Source organism: Bubalus kerabau, chromosome 5 (assembly GCF_029407905.1).
Source record: "Bubalus kerabau isolate K-KA32 ecotype Philippines breed swamp buffalo chromosome 5, PCC_UOA_SB_1v2, whole genome shotgun sequence".
NCBI classification, from domain to species: domain Eukaryota; kingdom Metazoa; phylum Chordata; class Mammalia; order Artiodactyla; family Bovidae; genus Bubalus; species Bubalus kerabau.
The window spans coordinates 9,903,163-9,916,784 of NC_073628.1; the positions used below are offsets into that span (position 1 = coordinate 9,903,163).

The 13,622-nt window shown below is 41.2% G+C and overlaps 2 protein-coding genes and 1 non-coding gene across 3 annotated transcripts in view; all 3 read left to right on the forward strand.

The window, feature by feature from the left end:
• LOC129654139 (solute carrier family 22 member 6-like) overlaps window positions 1-13,090 on the forward strand; it is a 29,067-nt gene extending 15,977 nt beyond the window's left edge. Inside the window, 3 exon segments of the mRNA XM_055583710.1 lie at window positions 2,015-2,043; window positions 12,522-12,684; window positions 13,027-13,090. Coding sequence (XP_055439685.1) covers window positions 2,015-2,043; window positions 12,522-12,684; window positions 13,027-13,090 — 256 coding nt within the window.
• NXF1 (nuclear RNA export factor 1) overlaps window positions 1-13,622 on the forward strand; it is a 160,259-nt gene that overhangs the window by 504 nt on the left and 146,133 nt on the right. The window lies entirely within an intron of this gene.
• On the forward strand, window positions 196-268 carry TRNAE-UUC (transfer RNA glutamic acid (anticodon UUC)). Its single transcript has one exon. It is a non-coding gene; the product is annotated as a tRNA-Glu (tRNA).

Here is a 13,622-nt window from a genome sequence, read left to right on the forward strand (position 1 = left end):
CAGATAATCCAAGTGGATTTTATCTAATTCATGTAGTTTACAAGAGACCCATCTAAAACGTGAGACCATGAAAATCTTAAATGTGGAGAAATAGAAAAGGATATACTAGGTAAGTATTAACCAGAAGACAGGTAGATAGGTCAAAATAGACTTTAAGAGCAAAAAAGTACAATAGTTAAGAATATGGCCCAGAATTCCCTAATGGTCCAGTGGTTAGGACTCAACACTTTCACTGCCAGGGCCCCAGGTTCAATCCCTGGTTGGGGAATTAAGATCCTGCAGGTCACATGGTGCAGCCAAAAAACAAAAAGAATATGGCTCTGGTATAAAAGGTAACTAGTCTAAATGTTCAGTCATCTTAACTATAAAACACAAATAATAATAGTACCAGAAATAGATTAAATAGAAAATAAATGTATGAAAGAAAGTCAAAACAAAAAGTCAGTCTTTGAAAATACCAATGAAATGAGCAAATGCCCAGTAATAATAATAAATTTTTTTAAAGACTAGACATGAATAAATATTGGGAATAAAAAACTGAACAATAGATCTAGAGTAGTTAAGATGCAAAAATTTAATTATGTAAGTAAAGATGCAAAAAATCTACAAACAAGTCTATACTGATAAATTCTAAATTTGGATTAAATTGACAAATTCTTTTTTAAAATAATATAGGAAAACTAATTCTAGAATAAATTAAAAATTTGAATAATAAACTTTAAAATCTCATCTCAAAAGAACACCCGGCCCAGATATTAATACAAGTAAGTTCCACCACATTTTCAAGGAACAAACCTTCCAGTGTTATATAAATGATTCCCCAAAACAGAGAAAAAGGAAAACTATGTCAACTACATTCTGTGAAGCAAGGTGATACTGAAACCAAAGGAGATTAGTTATGAAATGAAGATAACAGGCCAATGTTACTCATAAACAGATACAAAAATCCTAAACAAAATATTAGAAAAATGAATTCAGTGACGTATAAAAAAAGATTATACATGATCAAGGAGAGCTGATCTCAAGAAAGCAAGGATAGTTTTACATTAGAAAATACATTAAGGACTTCCCTGGCAGTCCAGTGGCTAAGACTTGGAGCTTCCACTGCAGGGGGCACAGGTTCAATCCCCTGTCAGGAACTATGATCCCACATGTCATGGGGCATGGAAAAAATATATAGATATGGATATAGATATAACCACATTAACAGATTATCATCCCAATAAACAAACCTTTAATAAAAATTAACATCCGGGGACTTCTTTGGTGGTGCAGTGCTGAAGACTTCATCTTTCAATGTAGGGCATACGGGTTCCGTCCCTGGTTGGGGAACTAAGAGCCCTCATGCCTCACAGTCAAAACATCAAAATATAAAACAGAAGCAAAATCCAATAAAGACTTTTAAAATGGTTCACATCAAAAAAAATTTTTAATTAACATCCATTAAAAACAGTCTTAGTAAAACAACAATAGAAGAAAAATTAACTTGATAGAAACAGCTACCAAAAATCCACAAATACTATTATTAATGGTGAAACTTCAGAAGCATTGTCTTTACATCTGGGAATAAGACCAATGTGCCTGCTATCTCCCTTTCTATTCAACATCATCCTAGAGAGTGTGATCAGTGCCTGGGATAAGAATAATAAAAGAAATAGGACTGGAAAGGAAAAATCAAAGCTATCACTACTTAAGGAGGATGTAGCTGTCTGTATATAAAATAGATAACTAATAAGAACCTACTGTCCAACACAGGGAACTCTACTCAATACTCTGTAATGACCTATATGAGAACAGAATCTAAAACAGAGTGGACATATGTATATGTATAACTTCATTGATTCCCTTTGCATATAGCAGAAACATAATATTGGAAGTCAACTATACTCCAATGAAAATTAATTTTAAAATATATATATAAAAATCTAAAATTATTAGACATAACAAAGTTTGGTAAGGTGACTGGATACAAGGTCAATAAATGAAAGATCAAGGGACTTCCCTGATGGTCCAGTGGCTAAGACTCCACCCTCTCAATGCAGGGTGCCCAGGTTCAACCCTGGGTCAGGGGACCAGATCCCACAAGCCTCAACTAAGATTTCATGTACAGCAACTAAGTCCTGGTGTAGCCAAATAAATAAATAAATGTTATAAATAAATAATCAATTGCCATCTCTACTCTTCCAAAAGAGATTTTTTTAATTCCTATATCAATAAAAATGTTTAAATAGATTAAAATATATTAAAGAAAATATAAATAAATGTATTATGTGCAGGGATAGGAAATCTCATAACGTCAACTCATAATTGACATAAGTTGATATTACAATGTCAATGGTTCCAATATTGATATATAAATTCAATGCAATTCTGATGAAAATCCCAATGGATATTTTCAAGAAACCAGCAGGTAAATTCTAAAATGTATATAAAAGTACTGTGGGCCAAGTATAACTAAGGTACTTTTTTAAAAAGGACAGAGGGAAAGGACTTGCCCTACCAGAAATTAAGACATATTATAAATTCTTGCTATAAAATTATAGTACTTGAGATAGTGGATGCCAGAGCAGGAAGGGACAGACTGTCCAATGGAAAAGAATAGCAAGCCCCAAAACAGATCTGCTGGGAAAAACCCTGCAGGTGATTGGATAAAGCCTGGACTATTGAACAACTAGTACCAGGACATCTGGGCCTCCCTGGTGGCTCGGTAATAAAGAATCTGCCTGCAACACAGGGGACACAGTGTCTATCCCTTGGTTGGGAAGATCCCCTGAAGAAGGAAATGACGACCCGCTCCACTGTTCTTGCCTGCGAAATCCCATGCACAGAGGAGCCTGGTGGGCTATAGTCCGTGGGGTTGCAAGAGTCAGACATGACAGCAACTAAACCACCCACCACCAATAGGACACCTATTTACCTGTATCAGAAATAAGTAAAATCCAATCCATATTTCAACCTTAAAGAAAAATTAATTTCTGCTGAAGAGGGAAGGATTTCTGAAGACATTCTTTAAAAAGGCTAACCAAAAAAGAAACACTGATAAATTTTTCTATGTTAGATTTTTTTTTTCTCCTGGCCATTTGTTTCACCATAAACAAGGTGAAGAGAGAAAAAGAAGGTATTTACAAGGATTTGTACACAGCATTTATAAAGAACTTCTGGAAATCATTGAAAGGAAAAGACTATTTCCATTAAAGTAACAGAATAACATTGACAATAATCCCCCAAAATATAAAGTATTTTTAAATATCCTTGAAGTATTTTTAAATCTCCACCAAGGAGCTGGAATAAGAGTACGGGAAAACTAGGCCAACCATCTAAGGGCAATTGGGAATTGGGAGCCCAGAGAGGTAAGCAGAGCACCTGAGCAAGCACTACACATGAGGAAGAAAGTCACATGCATTTTCTCTGATCTCAGAATCAACTGCTTAACACAGTACTGGGGATCCTGGACAACATTGCTGTATTCAGAAACAAAAACAAATAAGAAATTTGGTGTCTTCCCTGGTGGTATGATGGACAGGAATCTACCCACCAGTGCAGGGGACTCGGGTTCGATCCCTAGTCAGGGAAGATTTCACATGCTATGAAGCAACTAAAGCCCATGAGCCACAACTACGGAATCCCATACACCTAGAACCTATTCTCTGAAACAAGAGATGCCACTGCAATGAAAAGCCCCCCCACTGCAACAAGGAGTAGCCCCCATTTGCCACAACTAGAGAAAGCCTGAGTGCAGCAACAAAGACACAGCACAGCCAAAAATAAATAAATCTTAAAAAAAATTAAAAGAGGAGTATTTAAAACATCATTATTTAGAGAGATTATGACCATCACCCTAAATAAACCAATAAAATCAATGTGTGTGTGCTTAGTCGCTCAGTCGTGTCTCTTTTCAACCCCATGGACTTCAGCCCATCAGGCTCCTCTCTCCATGGGGATTCTCCAGGCAAGAATACTGAAGTGGGTTGCCATGCCCTCCTCCAGAGGATCTTCCTGACCCAGGAATCAAACCCAGGTCTCCTGATTTGTAGGTGGATTCTTTACCATCTGAGCCACCAGAATCAATAAACAAAATTAATAAAACAGTTTAGCAGGATGGTGGTTACAAAATCAAATTACCAAATGTCAAGAGCAATAACATAGAAGCTATACCCTAGAAGCAGTAATCTAGAGAAAAAATCCAGAAGATAACCTAGAAAATCTTTGAAAATGAAGACACTATTCAGAAAAGCACATTAAGCAAGATATTATCAGGAAATTAACAGAGGACACCCAAGACTTCATTGGAGAAATTTTCTGAAACCTTCTTAAGATATAAAGATTATCTTAGTAAATGGGGAGACATTCCACACTCTTGTTTAGAATAACATAATAAAGATGTCAAGTTAACTTTTAGAAATTTATAGAAATTCAACAGAATCTAATCAGAATTTCAATTAGATCATTTTTAGGAACTCCAAAAATTATTCTAAAATTTATAAAGAAGAAAAAAGACCATAATTGCTAGTCAATTCTGAAACAAAGCAAAGAGGAGTCTCTCACTCTACCATCTATAAAGACATATAAAGAAGCCATGGTATGTCTGTGGCTTTCTTGGTGCAAAAAGAAACAAATAGAATTAATGAGAGGGCCTGGAAACTAATAGATACAGATGGAGACAAGGATGCAGAGGAAGACAGGGTGGGGGGGGGGGGGTGGGGGGGGGTGGGAGGGGAGGAAAAGAGAAATATGGCAACTATATTGATTCAATTATATCAAAAAGGACTTCTGCTTATTGAAGGATGCAATGGACAAATTTAAAAGACAGACAGGAATTCCCTCGTGGTCCAGTGGTTAGGACTCGGGGCTTTCACTGCTGGAGTCTGGGTTCAATCACCGATCAGGGAGCTAAGATGCCACAAGCAATATATATATTGCTTATATATATTGCTTTAATGTATATATTACATCTACCCTCTGTCTTTTAATATATATTAAAAGACAGAGGGTAGATTGGGAGGAGGTTTTTACAACATTTAACACTGAAAAGTTCAAATATTAAAAATATAAATGCTGCTGCTGCTGCTGCTAAGTCGCTTCAGTCATGTCCGACTCTGTGCGATCCTGTAGACGGCAGCCCACCAGGCTGCCCCGTCCTGGGATTCTCCAGGCAAGAACACTGGAGTGGGTCGCCATTATGAAACGCCTACAAATCAACAAGAAAGAGAAGGAATTCCAGTAGAAACTTTACAAAAGAAATAAATACATGGGTATTTTATAGACAATGAAACCCAAAAGATTAACTACATGAAGAATGAGATTGTCACTTTGCACACATTAAAGTGGCAACATTAAAAAGCTAGATTATGCCAACTGTTGTGGCCACAAGAGAATACGGGACCCCTAAATCCCCACGTGACCTAATGCGCCACTGGTGGGTATGAAAGTTGGTGCTGCCATTCTAGAGAACTACTGGCAGCACACACACACACACACACACACAGCCCTAACCACTCCCTTCTTGGGCTTCATCTTAGAGAACTTTTCACATAGAAATGCCTACATGATCCATGCTCGAGCACATTCACTGCAGTGTTGTTTGAGGTCATGGCTGATGGGCAGCAGTCTAGACATTTAGGTGAACCATGGAGAGATGCCCGCTGTGGAGGGCTGTGCAACAGTAGGTAAACGTATAGGCATGGAAATACCTTTGAAACAGAGTGTTGAACTAACACAACATTATAAAGCAATTATACTCCAATAATAATAATAATAAAAAGAGTGCTGAATGAAATGAGAAATAGAATGATCTATTACTTATACCATTTAGGTAAATTAAAATATTTGTACACGAAACAATACTTTACAAGAACATATGCAAATAAAAAATGCATATCAAACATGATAGAATAAGTTGACTTTGGCAAGGAAGGGATTGGGAGAGGAGAACGATATTATAGCTATGGTTTTTCTAGTCGTCATGTACGGATGTCACAGTCGGACCATAAAGAAGGGTGAATGCCAAAGAGTTGATGCTTTCGAATTGTGGTCCTGGAGAAGACTGTTGAGACTCCCTTTGACTGCAACAAGATCAAACCCCTCAATCCTAAAGGAACTCAGCCATGAATATTCACTGGAAGGACTGACACTGAAGCTGAAGCTCCAATGGGCCACCTGATGTGAAGAGCCGATTCACTAGAAAAGACCAGGCCCTGATGCTGGGAAAAATCGAGGGCAGGAGAAGGGGGCAACAGAGGATGAGATGGCTGGATGGCATCATTGACTTAATGGATTCAGTGTGCGCAAACTCTGGGAGATAGTGAAGGACAGGGAAGCCTTGTCTGCTGCAGTCAAGGGGTTGATTCTTTGCTGGGGTTGCAAAGAATCAGACACGACTTAGCAACTGAACAACGATGATTATATTGATAAAAAGGACTCAACAATTAAGATGGGGAATAAAAAGGCCTTTCAAGTACAAATGATAATAGAGGGTGAAGGTCATGAACTGAGCTTTATAATTAACTCAACCCTCTGCTTCTGGGGTTCAAAAAAAAAATGTAGAAAAAGAGAGAGTGACTAGGTCGGTACTTTAGATAAGGTGATCTGGGTGGGTCTCCTCTGTAAGGATCAAAGGCAAACAGTAAAGAATAAATGAGGAAAGAAAGGGATAGGGTGAAAGATAAGAACTGGGTTGTCAGGACACATCACATAGGAATTTAGAAAGAAGTCAGATTTTTTTCTAGCCTGATGAGATATCACTGGTGATTTTAAGCAGAGGGTGTAAGGATCTGAGTTACAGTTTTTAAAGATCACTTTGTGGGAATTCGGGGTTGACATATATACACTATTGGTTTTATTTATTGTTATCCAGTCACTAAGTCGTGTCCAACTCTTTGGGACCCCATGGACTGCAACATGCTAGGCTCCCCTGTCCTTCACTATCTCCCAGAGTTTGCCCAAATTCATGTCAGCATCATGCTTCAGCATGAGTCCTTCTTATGAATATTCAGGGTTGAATTCCTTTAGGATTGACTGGCTTGATCTCCTTGCAGTCCAAGGGACTCTCAAAAGTCTTCTCCAGCACCACAGTTTGAACACCATCAGTCCTTATGAATATTCAGGGTTGATTTCCTTTAGGATTGACTGGTTTGATCTCCTTGCAGTCCAAGCGACTCTCAAAAGTCTTCTCCAGCACCACAGTTTGAAAGCATCAATTCTTTGGCTCTCTGCATTCTTTACGGTCCAGATCTCACATCCACACATGACTACTGGAAAAACCATAGCTTTAACCATATGGATCTTTGTTCACAGTGATGTCTCTGCTTTTTTTTTTTTTTTTTTTTTTGAAAACAGGTTCCCTTTTTTATTCCACACATACTGTACACACAACCGGAGAAGGGCAACAGCTACTCCATTATTATTTTTCTTGTTGTTGTTCAGTGATGTAAGCAGCACTTATAAATGTTACAAGAAAAACCCTGTAAGCATCCAGTCCACCCGATGAAGAAACGGAAGTGTAAGGCTTTTCTTCATCTGTCCTCACGCCCTCCCCTCCCCAACCCAGAAAAAGGCTCAAGTATTTGAAACAATTTACAGGCATATGTACAAAAGGGATGGGTTGTTTTTTTCTTTTTTTCTTTTTGTTACAACATGAAGAGAAAAAATAGACCAGATGAGCACAGATGCATTTTCACATTCAAAAAGAACCGCAGACCTCCGAGTGGCTCTAGATGTGATCACCAACGAGTTTAAAAAGAAAAAAGAAAAATTAATGCTGACCTGTGAAGGTGTAAAACAACAAACAGGTGAGATGAAGATGGAATGTTAGAAAGATTGCACATCCATGAAAAAGAAGCACTTCCGGCTTCAATCACTTTTTTTTTCCTTTTTTTTTTTTTTCTTAAGGATGCTATTGAAGGGTTTTTTGATAAAGTAGCCAACAGCACCAAAAAAGAACAGAATGGATTTCCTAATGAAATCAGGCACAGGTTTCCCTCACGTGACCCCTCCAAGGCAGGCAGTCTTTCTTCTCTTCCTCTTTCTCCTTAAACAGATGCATAGTGAAGTGCTGGTAGAGAGAGCCCAGTGGCTCCGACCTCCTCATTTTGCCTATGGTTAGGAAACAACGTCCGCCTTCAGCTGCCACAACCGCCCAAAGAAACAAAATGGGGATTCTCCGGTTTTTAACACTTACAAACTCATCCCACACGTGACAGAAGAAAAGACAGCCAAAGTAAAGCCATTTCGTTCAAGTTTTTTTTGTTATGTGTGTGTGTATGTGTCTATCCCTTTTCCTCTCTAGAAAAAATCTGCTCACATGACTGATGGTTTTAAAATTTGTTCTGCCTCTGCTTTTTAATACATTGTCTAGGTTTGTCATAGCTTACCTTCCAAGGAGCAAGCATCTTTTAATGTCATGGCTGTAGTCACTGTCCACAGTGATTTTGGAGCCCAAGAAAATAAAATCTGTCACTTCTATTTGTCATGAAGTGATGGGACTGGCTGCCATGAGCTTAGTTTTTTGAATGTTGAGTTTTAAGCTAGCTTTTTCACTCTCCTCTTTCACCCTCATCAAAAGCCTCTTTAGTTCCTCTTCATTTTCTGCCATTAGAGTAGCATCATCTGCATAGCTGAGGTTGTTGATATTTCTCCTGGCAATCTTATTTCAGCTTGTGACTCATACAACCAAGCATTTCACATGATGTACTCTGCATAGAAGTTAAATAAGCAGGGTGACAATATACAGCCTTGACACACTCTTTTCCCAGTTTTGAACCAGTCCATTGTTCCATGTCCAGTTCTAACTGTTCCTTATTTACCCACATACAGATTTCTCAGGAGACAGGTAAGGTGGTCTCTTTAAGAGTTTTCCAGTTTTTTGTGATCCACACAGTCAAAGGCTTTAGTCAATGAAGCAGGAGCAGATGTTTTTCTGGAATTCCCTTGTTTTCCCTTTAATGTAGCGAATGTTGGCAATTTGATCTCTGGTTTTTCTGTTTCCTGAACCCAGCTTGTACATCTGGAGGTTCTCAGTTCACATACTGCTGAAGTCTGGCTTGAAGTATTTTGAGCATAACCTTCCTAGCATCTGAAATGAACACAATTCTATGATAGTTTGGACATTCTTTGGCATTGCCCTTCTTTGGAGTTGGATTGAAAACTGACCTTTTCAGTCCTGTGGCCACTGAGGAGTTTAATCTCTTCGACTTCTGTTAGGTCCTTACCATTTCTGTGCTTTATCATGTCAATCCTTCCATGAAATGTTCCCTTGATATCTCCAATTCTCTTGAAGAGATCTCTAGTATTTCCCATTCTGTTGTTTTGCTCTACTTCTTTGCACTGTTTATTAAAGAAGGCCTTCTTTTTTTTTTCTTTTTTTAAATATAAATTTATTTATTTTAATTGGAGGCTAATTACTTTACAATATTGCATTGGTTTTGCCTTCTTTTCTCTCCTCAATGTTCTCTGGAACTCAGCTTTCAGTTGGATGTATCTTTCCCTGTCTTTACCTTTCACTTCTCTTCTTCGCTCAGCTATTTGTAAAGCCTCCTCCAAAAGAAGACAACCATTTTGCCTTCTTGGATTTTTCTTTGGTATGGTTTTGGTCACTGCCTCCTGTACAAAGTTACAAACCTCCATCCATAGTTCTTCAGGCAGTCTATCAGATCTAATCCCTTGAATCTATTCATTACCTCCACTGTATAATCATAAGGGATTTGATTTAAGTCATACCTGAATGGCCTACACTACTGATACTATATATAAACAGGTAACTAATGAGAACCTCCTGTATAGCACAGAGAACTCACCTTGGTGTTCTGTGATGACCTAAATAGGAAAGAAATCCGAAGAGGACAGGACATACATATACATGTAGCTGGTTCACTTTGCTGTACAGCAGAAAATGACATAGCAGTACAAAGAAACTATAATCCAATTTTTAAAAATAAAATAAATAAAGATCACTTTGGCTTCCTCGTGGAGAATAGACTGGGAATAGAAGGGCCCAGAGTAGAGATGGGGCAACTCCCCTGGTGGTCCTGTAGCTAAGACTCTGTGTTCCCAATGCAGGGGGCCCTGGTTCGATCCCTGATCAGGGAACTAGATCCCACAAGCTGCAACAAAGATCGAAGATCCCTAGTGTCACGACTAAAACCCATCACAGTCAAATAAAATAATTTTTAAAAAACAAAAGTAGAAATGGGACGACCGGCCAGGAGCTTACTGCAATGGCACTGGCAAGAGGTGAAAATGGCTCGTCATCCGCTGGGGCTTCCCTGGCGGCTCAGTTGGTAAAGAATCTGCCTGCAATGCAGGAGACCTGGGTTCGATCCCTGGGTTGGAAAGATAACCTGGAGAAGAGAATGGCTACCCACTCCAGTATTCTTGCCTGGAGAATCCCATGGACAGAGGAGCCTGGCAGGCTACTGTCCTTGGGGTCACAAGGACATGACTGAGTGACTAACCACTTTCACAGCCTGGTGGGCAGTGGTTGTGGAGATGGAGAGGAGGGAGCAGATTCTGAATGTGTTTTGGAGGAAGAGCCATCCAAGGATGTGGGGAAATAAGGGAACAGGAGTCATCAGGACGATTACTAGATACTTGAGCAACTGGGTCGTTCGACGTGCCCATCGATGTGCCAGGATGGGGAATCTGAGCGAAGAGCCGATGAGGTAGAAACGAAGAATTCTTGGCATATAAAATTTGAGGGGCCTTTTAGACACCCAACATGAAGGTGTTGGGTAGGAAGCTGGATATGGTGTCTGGAGCTTGGGGAAGAGGTTGGTTGGGGGTTTGTTCACAATTATACAGTAAGTTCAAATTGGAACTGGAACCCTGGCTTCTTGGTCCTGAAAACAGTTACTATCAACTTTCCTTTTAGCCAGCCAGGGTAAGTGCATCCCTGTGAAAAACAGGTGAAAGTGTTAGTTGCTCAGTCATGTCAGACTCTTTGTGACCCCATGGACTGCAGCCCGCCAGGCTCCTCTGTCCATGGAATTCTCCAGGCAAGAATACCGGAGTGGGTTGCCATTCCCTTCTCCAGGGGATCTTCCCAACCCAGGGGTCAAGCTCCCGTCTTCTGCATTGCAGGCAGATTCTTTACCTTCTGAGCCACCAGGGAGGAATGTGAAAGAAGAAAACACGATTGACAGGCAGAGTTAGGGCACCCACAGACCGCACTGGCCTCACTGGGGTGCTCTCCCTCCCTGCAGGCAGAGAGGTGTGAATGTGACAAATTGTTGGAGGCCAGAGTGAGGTACTCCGCCCGTGGCAAAGGTCATGAGGAAGGAGGCTCGACATACGCAAAGGCGGGATCGAGCCTCAGGAGTCCCCCTGGAAATCCTCGAGCATCTACCCCCATAACCAGAGCCTGCCTACTTTACTACTTTGTGCTCTTACCTACCCCTCTGACTTTACGGGGGGCTGTCCCCCACCACCTCTTTCAGAGAAGGAGTTAACCTAGAGCTCCAGTTAATAAAAACTCCTGGGCATGACAAGAGTGTTTTAACCTACAAACTCCTCTGAAGGTTCTCTAGCCTGCCTGACAGGCTTGTCCGGCCACATGTGATTGCTCACAGCCTCCCAACCGTGAGAGGCACGAGATGCTTTAAACCTTCTAAAAACAGGTTCTTTAGAGAAGTTAGAAAACCATTAGTATAAGTATAGTGGGCTGATTAGAAATTGTATTGGTGAAGGGTTTTTCATTTGTTGAGCCAATGTTTGTTGCTAAGTCTCCATATCCCCTGCCCTTACACACATTAATGAATATATAGAAGAAATAAGTATTAACCTTTGATATAAATCACGTTAGACCTTAGGCTAAGTAAATTCTTTCCTTAACTAAAACCCACTACACCCTCACCCTATAGGAATGTAACTTTATTTGGGTGGCATCTGTTTTAAGAATAATCACCCCTGGAGAAATAAGTGTCCTGGTTGACTGACTGCTGTCACAAGGAGAGGGTCATAAATTGTCAGCAGGCCCCCTAGCCAGAAGATGATGTAACACCCCTAAGACCTCTGTATACATTTGTTTGAAGCACCTGACTTTGATAAAAGTCAGGACTGCTGACCCCGCGTGACTTTTGCGTAACATCTCAGTGTATAAAAGTAGACCATGGAAAATAAAGAATTGGGATCAGTTCCTCGAAAGACTGGTCTCCCCATGTCTCTCTCTCACTCTGGCTGAGTCTCCATCTGGAGCGCGGAACCCACCATGCTTACTAATTATGCCTGGGCTTCTAAGATCCGACTGGGGAGGCCTCAGTGTCTCCTCTCCTTTGGGAGAACGGAAGGACGCCTGTGGCCTACGTAAGTGGTGCAAACTTCTTGTCTTGAAGTTTTATTGGTCCCCCGCGTAAACCAAGCTACTCAGCCTCTTTTCTCCACTAAATTTTCCTACTGAGCTAGCCTCATTCTATTACTCTTTATATCTTTGATGAATAAATAATTAAATAGGTCGCTGACGCCGTCCCCGCTTCGAATACCCTGGATCAGCTGGGGCTGGACCCCGGCAACAAATGGCTTGGCCAACATAGGCAGCATTCTGAGCCCGCTGGTGGGCATGACCTCCGACCTCTACCCTTCCCTGCCTCTTTTCATCTACGGAGGGGTCCTTGTGGCTGCCTGCCCCGTCACTGCCCCCCTGCCAGAGACGCTGGGGCTGCCGCTGCCCAACACACTGCAAGACCTGGAGAGAAGGTAGGCTTCCCCCCACACCCTCAGAGCTCTAGGACCACACAAATCCTTGATCCAGTCCATTTAACAAAAAAAGAAAAAAAAAAAAAAAAAACAGATCCAGGGGAGAGCGGGGACTTAGTTGGGGTCATTCAGCTAGACTCTGGTGGAGCCAAGGCCAGAATCCAGGCCTCCTGCTTCCCTGGTCCTGTTTTCACAGATAGGCAGAGTCCCCTAGAATCCTTTCCGGGACTCTCAACTCTTGGAAACAGTGGGAGATTTGGACATAAAGTGGGACAACTGAGCACAAACCTAAAAAGGATCCCCCATCTCTACTCCCACACCCCGCTTCTCCTTCCCCCGTAGGTGGAAAGAGAAATCGGGGCAGAAGCAGCAGGAGCAGCAGATGGTCCCACTCCAGCCCTCCTGAGAACCGAGCAGGGGCAGCGGGTGGACGGAGTCCCTGCATCCCCACACCAGGAGGAGGGACAGAGAAATGGTGGCCAGGGGAAGATGGGAGGGGCCTCTACTGGACCTGTGGTCCCAGAGAATACTTCCCCAGGGCCCCCACTCCCAGCCAGACCCATTCTATCATTTCATTAAAAACAGCTATGCACATAAAATGATTCCATTATATATATATTCTTTTTCAGATTCTCTTCCATTATAGGTTATTACAAGATAATGAATCTAGGTCCCTCTGCTATATAGCAGACCTTTGCTGCCACTGCTGCTGTTCAGGCACTAAGTCATGTCCAACTCTTTGTGACCCCATGGACTGCAGCAGGTTTCTCTGCAATTGCCTGGCTTCTCTGTCCTTCACTATCTCCCGGAGTTTGCTCAAATTCACGTCCATTGAGTCATGATACTCTCCAACCATCTCACCCTCTGTCGCCTCCTCCTCCTCCTGCCCTCAATCTTTCCCAGCATCAGGGTCTTTTCCATTGAGTCGGCTGTTAGTA